This window comes from Phyllobates terribilis, unplaced genomic scaffold (assembly GCF_046119375.1).
Source record: "Phyllobates terribilis strain yellow unplaced genomic scaffold, ASM4611937v1 Scaffold_3__8_contigs__length_932513732, whole genome shotgun sequence".
Taxonomy (NCBI): domain Eukaryota; kingdom Metazoa; phylum Chordata; class Amphibia; order Anura; family Dendrobatidae; genus Phyllobates; species Phyllobates terribilis.
Window position 1 is genome coordinate 248918960 of NW_027362763.1, and position 16417 is coordinate 248935376.

The 16417-nt window shown below is 45.1% G+C and overlaps 1 protein-coding gene across 1 annotated transcript in view; it reads left to right on the forward strand.

Moving 5' to 3' along the window:
- The first annotated feature begins 574 nt into the window (after positions 1-574).
- MED12L (mediator complex subunit 12L) overlaps positions 575-16417 on the forward strand; it is a 981938-nt gene continuing 966095 nt past the window's right edge. Inside the window, exons 1-2 of the mRNA XM_073674721.1 lie at positions 575-929; positions 13585-13702. Of these exons, the coding sequence (XP_073530822.1) occupies positions 13604-13702 (99 nt within the window). The 5' untranslated portion in view covers positions 575-929; positions 13585-13603. The remainder of the gene's footprint in view (positions 930-13584; positions 13703-16417) is intronic.

Genomic DNA, 16417 nt, shown 5'->3' on the forward strand with positions numbered 1-16417 from the left:
CAGTTCGACGAACAGTTCGGCGAACACACGGGTGTTCGACGAACCGAACCGAACTCGAACACTACGGGGGTGGCTCAACACTAATTATGATGAGCTATTTGACGGCAAAGGAACCTTATAATGTTCTTCTTCTTCTACATTTGTATATCCGATGGCATCCGTTTGGGCCCGTGCAGAATCAGTGGCTCATGTATAAATGGGATTGTCTTTATGATACAGCCCCTTAAAGGATTCAGCACTTTTTTCAGTGTTTTTAAATGCCTGTTAAATACACCATAAATTTCAGGTATTTTTCATAACCTTTTTTTTACATGTAATCTAGTGTTTTTTTATTATTTTGTTATGTTTGTAATATGTATTTTTTGTTGTTTTTAAGTCCCATAGGAAAAACACTAGAAATAGACGCTTTAGGCTTCCTTCCTACATATAATGAATTGGTTTATCATCTATACAATACGTCTCAAAGAAACAGCACAATGACAATCAGACGTTCCCATGGGCATCGTTGATTGAGGTTTAGTCGACACAAATGAGCATCCTTTCCCTTTAATATCCTTGTGACGTGGCCAGCTGTGAAGTGGGTTGGAAGCCGGCAGCCTGACAGACGTCAGCCTGTGCAGCTGGAAGAACAAGTGCATGGTGGTGCCTCGATGATGAGAGGAGCTAGGGCTCTGCAGCACTCACTGGATCCCTCCCAGGGCCTGCAGCGCAGAACAGCTCTGCTCATTGACCTCTTCTGAATATCATCTGCGAGCCTTGTCATCCCAACCCCCTTATGCACTAAATAAGGGATGAATACAATAGCAGTACTGGCGTGCCAGCATCCACAGCATGTACGGTATAACTGGTGACACCTACAAGTAACCTGACTAGGAGGTCTTCACACCACCAGGAGGCCGGAAACCAGTTCTGCATAGCCTGAGGCCAAGGCAAGTAACAGTGCACACACAATCCACTAGCCGGTTGCATAAGTAGTTCACGCATGTCGTGTAGGAGTTAAAATTCTGCTTAGCAACTGCAGTCAAAAACTACTACAATAGTGCCACAGGGTAATAAAGCCATGTAGGAGCTCGCTATTATTAACTCTATCGTGGCATTATCAGAGCGAAATAGTTGAAAAAACTCCTAGAACAATAGACCGATTTAATTGCTATGTTTACCGCTTGGAAAAACAATAGATCAAAAGCTTCAGTTCAGGATGTTTGGGACATTGTTTGCCAAGAATTTTTCATGATTGAAAGATTCATTCTTGGAACAACATCTGTAGAGCCCACAAGTTTCGGGGGTGCACCAGGTGGGATGTTTCATTTTTGGACCTACCCGGCATGTTCACACCCTTGCAAAACTTTTGATGAGCTGTAAGAACACGTTCATGAAATCTCCAACATACAGTATCAGAGTTTAGTTTTTTGTCATTTGCTACATGAAGCAGAATTGACATATTCTCATAAGCTTTTATTTCTACTTGGCATAAGATTTTCTATAGGTCTTCATACATTTATGTTAGGCTATTTTATCAGGCAAATTGACGGACTGTTTGGCGTTTGGCGCTGCTGTCTTGGGGTGGACTTATCTTAGATTTATTTCTATTTTTCTGCTCCGATGATGAAAAACAAAAAAAATTATAAAAATTCACAACACAGATTTGAACTCAGCCTTAAAAAAACCCTCAAAAAAAGGCTGTGTTCACATGCTGCGGCCACTTATGCTGATGAAAGATCAGTTTCACTGCAAAATAAATAGATTCTTTAAGGAGCTATTAAAAGACCACAGTGACAAAAAGCATGACACGATGTGTAAACAGAGCCGAGTGTAAAATATTTCACCAAGTTTTCCAATACAAACTGCATGCATTATTGAATAGGTATCTTAGGCTTGATGAGGCTGGTCTACTTACTTTGAAGATTCATTTCAGAATGGCTGTGTAAAGTTTAATTTCAATCTCTACCCACCAAGCCTGATTGACAATCCCCCAGTGTTCTGTCTCTCTCTTGCTGCTGGTTTAATCTGTATTATGACTATTTATATTCACTATGATATAAGGGGTGAAGACTAGAGCCAAATGTCTGTACATTGCATACAAGATTCATCCAATATAATGTACATCATTGTCTGAACTCCATAACTTCTAAACCAATATTGGGCATAGTGCCAGTATGTATTACTTGAACTAAGAAGTGATGGTAATCAAAAAATGAATGGTTTTCTCTTATGCTGTTACTTTACTATATCAGGACTATCAGGATGTGTAACACCAGTAATATTACATAATATTTTATATAATGAGATATAATTATTCAGATATGTAGCTGATACTGTTACCTTTTCTTTCCCTTTGTCTATATAACCCCATCATATTCCACAGATATATACACACGGTTATGTGACATGCAGAAGTAGTGCTGTTGCTTTAAAAGCATCCAGCAACTATTAGCAATAACACAAGCACAGGAGACAGGAAGTGTTGTGCTCCAAAAGCATCCAGCAACTAGAGGGGTTAACACAGTCACAGGAGAAGGAGAGTATTTTAGCAGAGCCCCAGGGGGATTGTGAGGAAGTTGTTTACTGTCTGGCCAGAGCCCAAGAGAAAGGTGGTGTATGATCTGTATATCACAGAAGGCAAGGGAACAGAATTCAGGAGGGAAGCTAAACAAAGGTCAGTTAGAGTCCCTGAGCTAACAGTGTGGAGTATTAATGGCCAGGAAGATAAGGACTGGAAGGAAGCCTGTCATAGAGATCATCTCCCTCATCACACCTTCCCCCTCCCTCCATCTCCATGCAGGATAAAGAATGCTGTGCATTATTGAGTTCTTGTGAAGGAAAAGCCTGTGGTTGTGTATACATTAAAACTGTGCTGTACTGTGCTCCCAGATAATGGACTGTGTACTGCTGTGCTGCAAAGGAGACTGTACTGTTATTACTGGAGCCTGTTGCTCAAAGAGACATTTCCATTGCACAGGCCGTGCCTCATTAAATGTTACTGTTCTACCTTTTATGAAGACCCTTGTCAGATGTGTCTTGTCAGCAACTGAATCTATCGTGTGCCTCAGAGAAGATGCAGCCTATGGTCGCCCTGAGTAACGGTTTCCCCAGGATTCCAACGAATTCATGTAACCGGTCTCGCCCCTATCTGAACTTAGGCGGTGTGCATGTAATGTTGTGTGCCCACTATGCGTTTTTCAAGCGTTTTTGCCGCGGAATTTCCGCAGCGAAAACGCTTAAAAAACCCCTTGGTTTTACGTGCCCAATGTTCCCCAATGATAATCCGCATGTGCTGTGCACATGCTGCGGAAATTTCCGCTGCGGATTATCATTGCGGAAAAATACGCAACATGTCCATTAATTTTGCGGACACGCAGTTTAATTGCCGCCATTGACTTGCATTGAAACGCTTCATATCCGCATCACTACATGTGCACACGCGGATATGAAGCGATTCAATGTGCGGATGGTACCCAGGCCTGGAGCAGAGGAGACTCTCATCCAGACCCAGGTACCATAGAAACTGTAAAAAAAAAAGAATTTAAAATAAAAAATAAAGATTATACTTACCTTCCGATGTCCCCCGGCCTCCTCAGCGATGCGTGTGGTGTGTTGGGCGGCTCGCAGTGGTGTGAGGACCTGACATGACGTCATTGAGTCATGTGTCAGGTCACGCGACCGCTGACGTTGGCGGTTGCGTGACCTGTCACATGACTCAATGACGTCATCGCAGGTCCTTCACAACACCGCGAGACACCGGGGAGACCGGACGGAGCGGAGAAGGATACCGGGGGCCATCGGAAGGTAAGTATAATCTTTATTTTTTATTTTTCACCATTCTTATTCTTTTTTTTTTAACTATTACTTGGTCACACTATATAAATCTATGCCGGTTGTATGGATTTATATAGTGTGACCAAGTTGTCAAGCACTTTTCCAAGTGATGCTAAAATCGCTTGGAAAAGCGCTTGATAACCCTCATGCAGAAATGCATGCAAAAACGCTTGACAAACGCTTCTACCTGGCGGGGAAAAAAGCCTGTAAAATCCGCATGCGTTTTTCCTGCCAGGGAGAAGCAGAAAAAATATGCAGCATTTCTGCATCGTGGGCACATAGCCTAACAGTTACTATATACATCTTACTTTTCATCTTTTACCTTTGTAGCAGGTACATAACACATGACATCTAGACTTTAGCACCTCTCAGACTTATGTTCATTTTTATTTTATTTTGTTGCATAATACATTTTTTTAAATCAAAACAACAAAAAAGTAGTAATTTGAGTACCTAAATTATATTTCCTAATTAAAACATCACACACAGAGTTTAACCCCTTACTGACATATGACGTAACGGTACATCATATACTAGCTCACTGACTTTGATATAGGCTTGCACGCCATGCTCGCATCTTTCCCCGCACATGATGGCTGATTTAATCAGTCATCATGTGCCTCTAACAGCCGCAAGTGGAGCGGAACTCCGTCCAAGGCCCTTAAGCTATTAAGTCCCCCTGTCAATCTCTGACAGCGGTATTTAACACGCGCCAACAGGGTCATGCGATGTTCCCCGCTCCCATCGGTGCGCCTGTGACGTGATCGTGGGGTGCAGATAGGCTGTCATGCCAGCCGAGGGTCTGCTGAAGAGCCCCGTGCCTGTTGTTATGATTCTCCAGCCCGTGACTTTCACAGGAGAACTGCTTTAAATGATTTATGGGCAGTACTAGTCCACATGCAATGAACACCTTTAGGTTATACTGCAGATTTTTAAAGTGTACTAACTTTTTTCCATGAAAAGAATAAAAACTGGGAAAAATTACCTACTTATTAGTGTTGATCGAGTATTAGCTCTTACAGGCGAGCACGCTCGGGTGCTCGCTGAGTATTTTGGCGTGCTCTGCGTTTCATTCACTGTCGTCGCGTCTGCAAGTGTCACGGCTGTTAAACAGCTGTGACACATGCAGAGATTGCCTGACTGACAGATGTGGTATCATCAGACCGTGTTTCGTTCACGATCAGACACAGCCATTACACAGTACACAGCAGGGGCACATTTATAAGATTATCTCAGCTCAGGGACATTTTATTTAAACACGTCCAATTTGTGGAAATTATTATTATTAGAAGATCTATTGATTAAAATGAACTTTCGTTCATGGGAAAACCCCTTTAAAACCATTCTGAGCGCAGTGTGACCCCGAGAGTTTGCTGAGCTGTGATGTCACTAGGAAGAGAAGAACGGTGTTGGACACCGGAGAGGGCAGCGGTAGGTGAGTATATTAATACACTCACACTGCATTACATGCACATATATACACATTTAATTCAAATAATAATAATACTCTTTATTTATATAGCGCCAACATATTCCGCAGCTCTTTACAATTCAGAGGTTCATAGATAACAGTCATAAGTAACATAATTAAAGATAATATAATTAAAGCAAAAACACTGATGACCCAGCTCTAAAAAAGCATACAATCTACAATGAGGTGGGGGTGACAGAAAGTACAAGGGCTTATTTACAATTATGGTCCAGCCATCTTGAGGGAATGGGGGATAGATAAAGGCTGCAGGAGCTAGTCCCCAGCCAATATTTGTAGTGCTCTTGGGTACGGTGGAGTTTGATGGAGAATTATGTTTGGAGAAATAGTGAATGGGCTATATATATATATATATATATATATATATATATATATATATATATATATATATATATATATATATATATTGTAGATTGTAAGCTCGTCATATATTTTTTCTTTAATTATTGTATTATCTTTAGCTATGTTACTTATGACTGTTGTATATGAACCTCTGAATTGTAAAGCACTGCGGAATAGGTTGGCGCTATATAAATAAAGATTATTATATATTATTATAAAAAGGACTTTGATTAGGCAACGCGGTAGGCCGCCATATAGATGGTACTGCTTCTTTAAATACTGACCATAGAATTTCATTGTTTCATACACACATCTGTTTTATAAACTGACCCATGATACTCACAGCCAATACTATTCTCATCTGTTTTGCAGTGCACACTTGGCAATTAAAGTCAATAGGGATATGTTAAACATGGATAAAAAATAAGACATCCTTGGTACTTCAGTTTTCCATCCATGGTAAATTTTTCACTGATGAATGCAAATCAGATGTCAACCGGAGGTAATACGGATGATACATGAGAGAAAAACGGTTTATTGTACATAAATGTAAATAAAAAAAAAGATACAGATGTGTGAATGCAGCTTTAGGTGTGGCGACTGCACTGAACCACAATGAAAGCCAATGAAGGGGGCCAATTCATTAAGACGGGCATAGCGCATTTATGGAGCACTCGCTAGAATAGAGTACAGTGACCTGATTCAAAAGAGATTCATTAAGTAGCATTCACCACTTAGTAAATCAAGCGCTTCTGGTACCCAGCATCGCCGTCGCCAGAAATGTAAGACAGCCAGCGTGTGGCATACATTTGTGGAGTACTTTACCCAGTAACTGATGATGAATTTGATAGGTGGATGTGACCCTGCCAATGTCCCACCCAGGGCCGGCGTCAGCACTTGGCGCACCGGGGCAAGTGCCGGGGCCCTGAGCAGGCGGGGGACCCACTCGCGGTCGGGCACCCCGCCGGGCTATGGGCGGAGGAGAGCCAGCGCCCGCCCTTCTCCCCCGCTCGCTCAGGGCCCCGGCTGCCGGATACTTACCTCTCCCCGTGCCTCCGCAGATCCGCTGTCTTCCTGCTGTGCGCTCCCTGTCACGTCTCAGGAGAGAGGGTGCGATGACATCTTTCCACCGCGCCCTCCCCTGAGTCATCACAGGCAGCGCAGAGCGGGAAGAGGCCGGCGACGCTGGAGTCCGGACCTGAGCAGCGGGAGCAGGTGAGGAGGAGTGAGGTGAGTATTTTATTTTATTTTTTTTAATGTATGGAGGCATGGGGCATTATAGGGGAGGTGACATCCTGCATGGGGCATTATAGGGGAGGTGACATCCTGCATGGGGCATTATAGGGGAGGTGACATCCTGCATGGGGCATTATATGGGGGGGTGACATCCTGCATGGGGCATTATATGGGGGGGGTGACATCCTGCATAGGGCATTATATGGGGGGGTGACATCCTGCATGGGGCATTATAAGGGGGGGGGACAGCCTGCATGGGGCATTATAAGGAGGGAACAGCCTGCATAGGGAATTATGTGGGGGAAACAGCCTGCATAGAGCATTATATGGGGGCCAGTATCCTGTACGGAGCGTTTTATGGGGGCCAGTATTCTGTATGGAGCGTTATATGGGGGCCAGTATCGTGTATGGAGCATTATATGGGGGCCAGTATTCCATATGGAGCATTATATGGGGGCCAGTATCCTGTATGGAGCATTTTATGGTGCCAGTACACAGTGTGGAGCGATTCGCCGGTTTCTGAGCTATTGTAGAATTTACAATAGATATCACTCATGTAATGTAAGAAGTGAAATCTTCGGCATTGTACTATATATATATTTCTCTGCAGTATCAGTGCATCATGAATCGTGGTATGTGTTAAAGGGGCCCACTGAGACTCTTTCTCACAGGGCCCACAAAAACCTGGAGCCGGCCCTGGTCCCACCCACAGCACATGTGGTAATCTCATGTGGTGTATGGCAGGGGGTTGTGCTCCTGGTAGTGTACAATGTATCTCACTGTGGCCAGTTTTTCTGTCAGGAGAAGAGTCCTATCTTCTCAAATTACACACCCACATGAAACTCCACAATATATAATGTTTTTCCACTAAATGCCTCCAGGTAGAGGGTGATGATGGTGGTAGTAGTCTGTGCACCCAAGCCCCAGTCATAAAGAAGCCTTAAAAACTTAAACAGAAGTCTCTTTACTGAAGATAATGGGGCAAATTCTTATTCACAAATGGCAGGGAACCAGGGTCGGACTGGGGTGCCTAGGGCCCACCAGGGGAACTGACTCTAGGGGCCCACACTACAGCCCACCTAAACGGTTTTATTACTTATGTTTTTCTATAATGTACTATAATTACATGTTTGGCCGCGCTGTGGAGCACCAAGCGGCAGGACTTTCTTCGAACAGTCATTCCGTACTGCCAGAGTCCCTTTAATGGTAACTTGTCACCTTGAAAAATGCTATTTATCTGCAGATATAGGGGTAATCTGCAGGTAAATAGGGTGTAAAGCCTGGTTAGACGGCTTATTGGAAAAGCATTGGCTACACGGAGAAAATTACATTTTATTCTCCCTGCCGCCACTCGCTTCCTGTCATAGGGTCGGTGAGGGTGCTGCAATAACGTCCGGCACCTTGATTGTGACATCTTCCATGGAGGCCAACCTCAGGCTGAGCTTCATTGAATGACTAACATGGCAGCAGCACCTGGCAACTAGTGCTGAGCGAACGTGGTTGGATAAGGTGTGATCCCAGCATGCTCGGGTGTTATCCAAGTATCTTGTAGTGCTCTGCTACTATGCTCGAGTCCTCGGGGTAGCATGTTTTACGGAGGTAGACAGACGCAACACATACAGGAATTGCCGGTTTGTTAGGTAATCCCTGCATGTGTTGCTTCTGTCTATCACCGCAAAACATGCTACCCCGGGGACTCGAGCATATTAGCAGAGCACTACAAGATACTCGGATAACACCCGAGCATGCTGGGATCACACCTTATCCGACCAAACTCACTCAGCACTAGTTGCCAGGTGCAGCTACCATGTTAGTCATTCAATGAAGCTCAGCCTGAGGTTGGGCTCCATGGAAGTGTCACAATCAAGGTGCCGGAAGTTATTGCAGCACGCTCACTTTGTAGTTCGCGGTGACTGTAATGTCTCTTATCCGACCACGCTCACTCAGCACTACTGGCAACCCATCAGGAACCTGCAACTGCGTCACAGGGGGCTGAAGGGAACAGGTGACTGCATGCACCGGCCATTGTGCTATCTAAATGCCGCTGTCAGTGATTGAAAAGGGCACTTAATTACTCAAAACAGCAGCAATCAAGGCGAGCTCTGATCACTGCTGTTACAGGCAGACGCCGGCTATGTGACACAGCCGACATCTGCCTGGTATGGAGCATGCTCAGCTCCTGAACCCGCTCCATACAAGCACATCCCAATGGTGACAGTTATGACAAGGTTAGCAAATTTCACTTGTCTGTTCCTAAATGTGGAAAGACAAATAGAATTCCCTAACACATGTGAAAGAGACCTAATAGATTTAGTAAAGGTGCCTCAAGCATATGAATGTTATTACACACCACAATGCACAGTTAGATACACGCATCTTACAAAAATACATATTATTCCAGATACGCAGGCACGCACAAACACGCAGACGCGCACAAACACATCAGTACATGAATACATCATCTGAACCACCATCATTTGTAATGTCAGGTCAGACCCATATATCTTTGTATCGCATAAACCTACAACTCCCAGTATGTAATGAACAATAGAGATACTGGGAGTTATCAGTCATCATCAGACTGCGGACCATACAGGAACCACAGTAATGATGAGACAAAGGCAGTATCAGAAATGAACATTTACATCCAGATATCTTACCTGAGACGTCTTCTCTGATTAGAGTCGTTCTCTTTCTTTTCGTCTTCATCTTGTCCAGACCCCTTGAGGACTTTTCTCATCCACAGCTCGTCTCTGCAGACTTCCATCTTCTCCGGTCTTCTGCAGCACATCCCGACACGATGCCCTTAAAGATAGCAGTGTCATTATAATGCTCCTGAATAAAAATATCTACACGGAGTACCTGAATAAACCTAACTCTTACAATGCTCCCTGCACAAAACATGACATACACTCTACCCCTCTTATGGTACCTGCTCTCCACACTGTCCTCTCCTTACCATACTGGGCCCCCTGTTCACATTGTCCTCTCACACTGTGTCCCCCCTATACTGCCCAGTCTCTATACTGTGCCCCTTCATCACACTCCCCCCTCCTCAGCATACTGTTCCCCCCTTTCTGTGCCCTCACACTGTTTCCCCCATACTGCCGCATCTCCATACCTTCCCTCACACTAACTAGTCTCTGTGCTGTGTCACCTCACACTTTTCTCCCTCCATACTGTCTCCTCACACTATTCCCCCACTCTCCGTACTGTTTCCTCATACATCCCCCTTCCCCATTCTGTTCCCGCACCCATTCCCACACCTCCCCTAGTTATTTCACACATCTCCCCATTCTGTCTCCTAAAATTTCTCTCCCATCTCTCTCCAAATATAATAAATCTTCGGAAGAGCACACAGACATGCAGAAGCGCGCTTACACACACGAAAACAAGCGCACACAGACACATACTAAGGGCTCTTTCACACGTCAGTACATGCGATGACAGTTTCCACACGTACCAGAGACATTGGTACACGTAGACCCATTCAAATGAATGTTTTTACCTGCTGCACCTCCTGCAAAACGTCCCGCACACTGATGACAGCGCTCTTCCCAAGCACCGGGTGCTGAACGCTGCTCTCATCATAGATCCCTGCCGGCGCTGCGATCAGCAACAGCAGGGTCAATGATGAGAGCAGTAGTCTACTCCTGCCGTGTCCAACTGTAAAAATAGGAATAAAATAAAAAAATCCTTATACTCACCTCTCCTAAGTGTCACCCGCTGTAATCCGTGCGAGCGCTCACGCCGAGGAGAATGACTCCTGCAGCGAGCGGGCCCCGGAGCTGCGCTCAACAAGGGGTGCCCTGTCAATCACTGAGCACAGCTCCGGGGCCCGCTCGCTGCAGGAGTTGTTCTCCTCGGCGTGAGCGCTCGCACGGATTACAGTGGGTGACACTTAGGAGAGGTGAGTATAAGGATTTTTTACTTTTATTCCTATTTTTACAGTTGGACACGGTGGGAGTAGACTACTACTCTCATCATTGACCCTGCTGCTGCTGATCGCAGCACCGGCAGGGATCTATGATGAGGGCAGCACCCGGCTCTTGGGAACAGCGCTAACTGTACATTGATTCCCAAGCGCTGGTATGTGTCACACGGATGGCACACAGGTGGACACGGATATCTCCAGTCCCGTAAATATCAGGACATGTGAAAGAGCCCTAATATACACACGCAGATACACATACAGAAATGGGGACACGTACACACGCAGGCAAGCACTCACAGAAATGCACACGCAGTCATGCACAGACACACTCAGACAATCACACACAAAAATGCAGACATGCAGGGAAGCACGCACACACGTGTGAAGACACATATACACATGTAGACATGCAGGCACTCAAATACATACACACACACGCATGCAGGCATATACACACACATGCAGGCAGGCATATACACACACACTGTACACACACAGCCATATACACAAACTGTACACACATGCATATGCACACACACGCAAGCATATATACACACGCATTGCAGGCATATACACACACACTGTACACAGGCATATACACACACACACACTGTACACACAGGCATTTACACACACACTGTACACACACACACACACACGCAGGCATATACACGCACGCACCGCAGGCATATACACACATGCACCAGCAGGCATATACATGCACCAGCAGGCATATACACGCACCAGCAGGCATATACATGCACCAGCAGGCATATACACGCACCAGCAGGCATATACACGCACCCGCAGGCATATACACGCACGCACCGCAGGCATATACACGCACCCGCAGGCATATACACACACCAGCAGGCATATACACGCACCAGCAGGCATATACACGCACCAGCAGGCATATGACTCACCCATAAAAACGTTATTGAATATTTGGCAAGGTGCTCTTGATATGAAGCAGTGACAGCTGTAGGCCTGCAGCCTTGTTTCCAATTCCAGGCCTGGTTGGAGAGTTGAACTGTAGAGTGCTGCAGGTCACCGTACACATATCCAGCCCCGGAACCGGTATAAAAAAGCCCAGAGTCAGAGCAGGAGAGAAGGGAGCGGTGCCACCACCCGGGAGCCAATATTACTACAGGGGAGCAGGCCAGGGCAGATATGGAGCCGGGATGGGACGTATCAGAAGCCCGGCAGCAGGGAGAGCAGAGTGAGACATCAGCTTCGGTGGCGCCGGCGTCTCAGAGGCCGGCCCCGGAGCAGAGAGAAAGCACTGCAGAGCGCGGCCGCGGCGTATCAGAGGCCAGAAGAAAGCGGCGTCAGCGTCACCTGACACCACAGCACAGTCTGCCAGCCAGCGGGAAAGCAGAGCGCGGTGCGTGTCACCGCCCAGAAAGAATCCGTCCTCTCAGTGTCACGGACTCACGTGGTAAGTATGCTGCATGCACGTCACTGCAGGCCCGCTGTCACCAATGAATGTGCCGTGCGCGCGATGCTACATTTGCTTCAGCCGCACTTTTAAAGGGCCCCCGCCACCAATTTTCTCACTCTCATATCGGGGCCCACCAGGAAATTTCCCGATTTCCCACCAGGCCAGACCGACCCTGCAGGGAACTGAGGTACAGGATTACCCTCACGGTTTAGGACTGCTGTGTACCTGCAGACAGGCAGATCTTGGTAACCTCGGGTTTCATCAAATCTGGATATTTCTTCCTCAGCACTGTGCTCTGTTTTCTGCCCTGAGGTAACCTCCTAGAGGTGCAATTGTAGTCTTAGTCTTCCTAATATGAAGACTATTAGTTCTCTTTATTGTATTCGTCCCCTTTTTAAGCACAGCAGTCAGGGGAAGGTAGGTAACTCCTTCACCTACAAGATGGCTTCCTCTTCTCAAAATGTATGGCCACCAACTGCCACTTCAACTCTTAACTGCCTCACAGGATTTAGCTCCTCCCATTCCCATGTGACTGTTAGAGCTGCAGTCATTGGCTGACTGCCCAGAGGCATTTGTTCCAGGAGCTTCTGCATATTAAACAGAGCTGGGTCACATGATCAAGCATGTGAGAGGAAGATTAACCCTTTTTGTGCTGCCAGTCAGCAGGTCTCACAATGTATTTCAAATGCACAGTTTACACAAAAAACACTGCATTTATATGAAACACACTATATATCCGGTATCCCATAGAAATGGCCACTTTGTGGATACCACACACACCCATATTGGTACAGCTGACAGGGGCTGGCATGTAAATGACAAAAGTCCTAATATTTTTGCTCCAATGCCAAGGTGTGCAAACAGTATTGCGACTTATTAAGGTGTTTACAGGAGGTTTTTGCCATAAGCCCCTAATGAGTCCCCCCATTATCTTCAGATGTAGAAGATGTAGCACAGTTACAAGTCATCCAGGCATGCCTGCCAAAGTACTTCAAGGGCACAGAGACAAATCATTCAGGAAATCCCTAAACATCGCTAAACAATATGCAAAGTAGCGCAGGACACAGCTAGTGGCAAAGCTCATGATTCCACATGAAAAAGAGCCCTGGCAAAGACTGGATTTATGGGCAACATGAACTTGAAAATAAAATTCCTATTGTAGTAAAATTAATGCTTGTCTTTTAATAAAAAACTTTTTTAGGAACAATATAGAAGACGAAAAATCGGTTATCATTGCATGTGTGAACTGGTGTCTATCGTCTTCTTTTTCAGAGTTACTAAAGAACTGTCCAGTCGCCTAAAGGTGTCTTTGTCTCATTCCAGCACGTTATCATGAAAGATTATGGCTGCTTTGGGGATTCTTAGCTATGAACTAAGACCTCTAAAAAGACCTCGGCTTGGACCACCCGATGTCTACCCACAGGACGCCAAGCAGAAAGAGGTGAGGGTTTTTCTTCTACATTAATCAGACCCTGGGGAACAATGATGTGGCAAATTTATTAAAACTATCTAAAAGAAAAAAGTCTTTGTTGCTGATAGCATCCAATCACATCACAGTTTTCATTTTAGCAGAGCAGTGTAAGTAATAAAGCCTGCGCTCTGATTGGTTGCTATGGATACCTAGTTGAGTTTTAATTTTAGATAGTTTCGATAAATGTCTTAAATGTCAATTTGTATCAGAAATGCAACACTAGGGGAGATGTCTTAAAACTAGTGCACATAAAAAAGTGGAGTAGTTGTGCATGGTAACCAATTAGATTTAACCAATTAGGTTGTGACTTTTATTTTCCAATGGGCCTCTAAATTTAAAAAATTAGAAGAGGAACCTGATTGATTGTCATGAGCAACAGTTTCAGTTTTGTTTTTCACCATTTTTAATTTTCCCTCAATATTCCTAAAAAGAAGTCGTATTGTTATATTAGTCATAGGTAGTGTTATCATGAGAAATATTGATATTATGCTCTGACCATCTGTAGGAAATGTGCATTTCTTCAAATTACTACTCATACTTACCATCAACATCCGTGTTGATATATTAGGTGTGCCCACCCCCAAGTACACCCTCAATCCAATTAAGACTACCTACTTTGGTCAGGATTTCATAAACGTTGCTGTTTTAAAGGTGTTGTCTTCGGTAGCGCACCACTCCTCTTTCTCCTAGTCTTCTGCTTGCCAGGAAACAGGGTTGCCAACTGGACTTCATATTTTTTTCTGGACAGCTTCTCAAAGAGTTACGGACAGACAATATTTTTATGGACGCATTAGAAAGCTATAATAAATAGTGATGAGCGAGCACTAAAATGCTTGGGTGCTCGTTGCTCGGTCGAGCAAATTGGAATGCTCGAGTGCTCGGTTCGAGTAGCGAGTCCAATGTAAGTCTATGGGAAACTCGAGCATTTTTCCGGCGCCTCCCCCCATCGGTCTGCAGACGGCCTAATAATTGCCCAAATCTATGGGAACAGTGCACAAATGACATGGGAACAGCATGGGGAAGACCCCTTGAAGCATTTCTGACTCCCAGGTCACTGCTGTCAACAACGTTGTCTGAGGTATTACGCCACTTTTACGGACTCACAATAAAACATACAAAAACGAAACCAAAATGGATTTTCCTGGGAAATATGTTAAGGAACATCCTTTCCAGGGTAATGACTTGTATGTAAGGCAAAATAAATATACAAAAACAAAAATGCTCCTCCATACCTTGGGCTATGTTCACATGTAGCGTTTTTGATGCGTTTTTGCACTTTTGCATTGCTTTCAACCAAGACAAATGCATTCACCGGGAAATGTCATTTTAATATTTTACAACCTTATGTGGCCATGTGGTGTGTGACATGGGAAGGAGCATGGGGAAGACTCCTGGAAGCATCTCTGACTCCCAGGGCACTGCCTAAAACTGTGGTCATCTCATCAGACGTGACCCTATATTACTGCGGTAATAATACAGACATTTTTGGCAACGTGACAAATCTTAAACTCCATTTAAAATGGGCAATGTGTATGTCAAGGGACGGGGAAGTGGATGTTATGGTGATGGTGATAGTGCACGCAGAGGCCGTGGGCAAGATGAAACTGTGCCTGCTGAGGGAGCACAACAAACACCCACGTCATGTCGAACTACCTTCCTGTCCCAAATTCTAGGTGACCTCGGAACACCACTATTGAAGCCAGAGCAGTGTGAATAGGTTGTTGGTTGGATAGCAGATATTGCTTCCAGTCAGTTTGCCACCACCCTGTGTTCCACATGGTCCAGTCTCAGTAGATGTGAGTCTGGATCACATTAATATTATTACTTTATCGCCATTTATACCATGGAACTTTACATGTGAAAAAGGGGTATACATCGCAAAAACAATTACAATAATCTTGAACAAAAATGTGACAGCGACTGGTACAGGAGAGGAGAGGACCCTGCCCGAGAGGGCTCAGTCTACAAAACATGGGTGAAGATACAGTAGGTGAGGATAGAGCTGGTCTTGCAGCGGTATGGTGGAGTGAGGGTTACTGCAGGTTGTACGCATGTCGCAAAAGGTGGGTTTTCAGCTTCCTTTTAAAGGTTTCAACAGTAGGCAAAAGTCAGAAATGGTGGGGTAGAGAGTTCCAGAAAAGGGGGGATGCACGGGGGAAATATCGTATGCGATTGTGGGAAGAGGAGAGATGAGGGGAGTAGAGAAGAAGATCTTGTAAGGATCGGAGGTTGCGTGCAGGTAAGTACCGGGAGACTAGGTCACAGATGTATGGAGGAGACAGGTTGTGGATAGCTTTGCATTCCAAGGTTAGGTTTTTGAACTGGAGTCGCTGGGTAATGGGGAGCCAGTGAAGGGATTGATAGAGAGGAGAGGCCAGGGAATAGCGAGGGGACAGGTGGATTATTTGGGCAACAGAGTTTAGGATAGATTGGAGGAATGCAAGAGTGTTAGAAGGGAGGCCACAGAGCAGGAGGTTGCAGTTGTCGAGAAAGGAGATGATGAGCGAGTGCACTAGTGTTTTGGTAGATTCGTGGTTGAGGAATGTGTGGATCTGGGAGATTTTTCTTACTTGGAGTCAGCATCTTCCTCACCCTTATCCCCCTTCCTCCCACCATTCCGAGTGCCCTGAGACAACTGATCCCACATTTGGACACTCCGAAGAGCTGTTTTGTTCATCTTTCCAT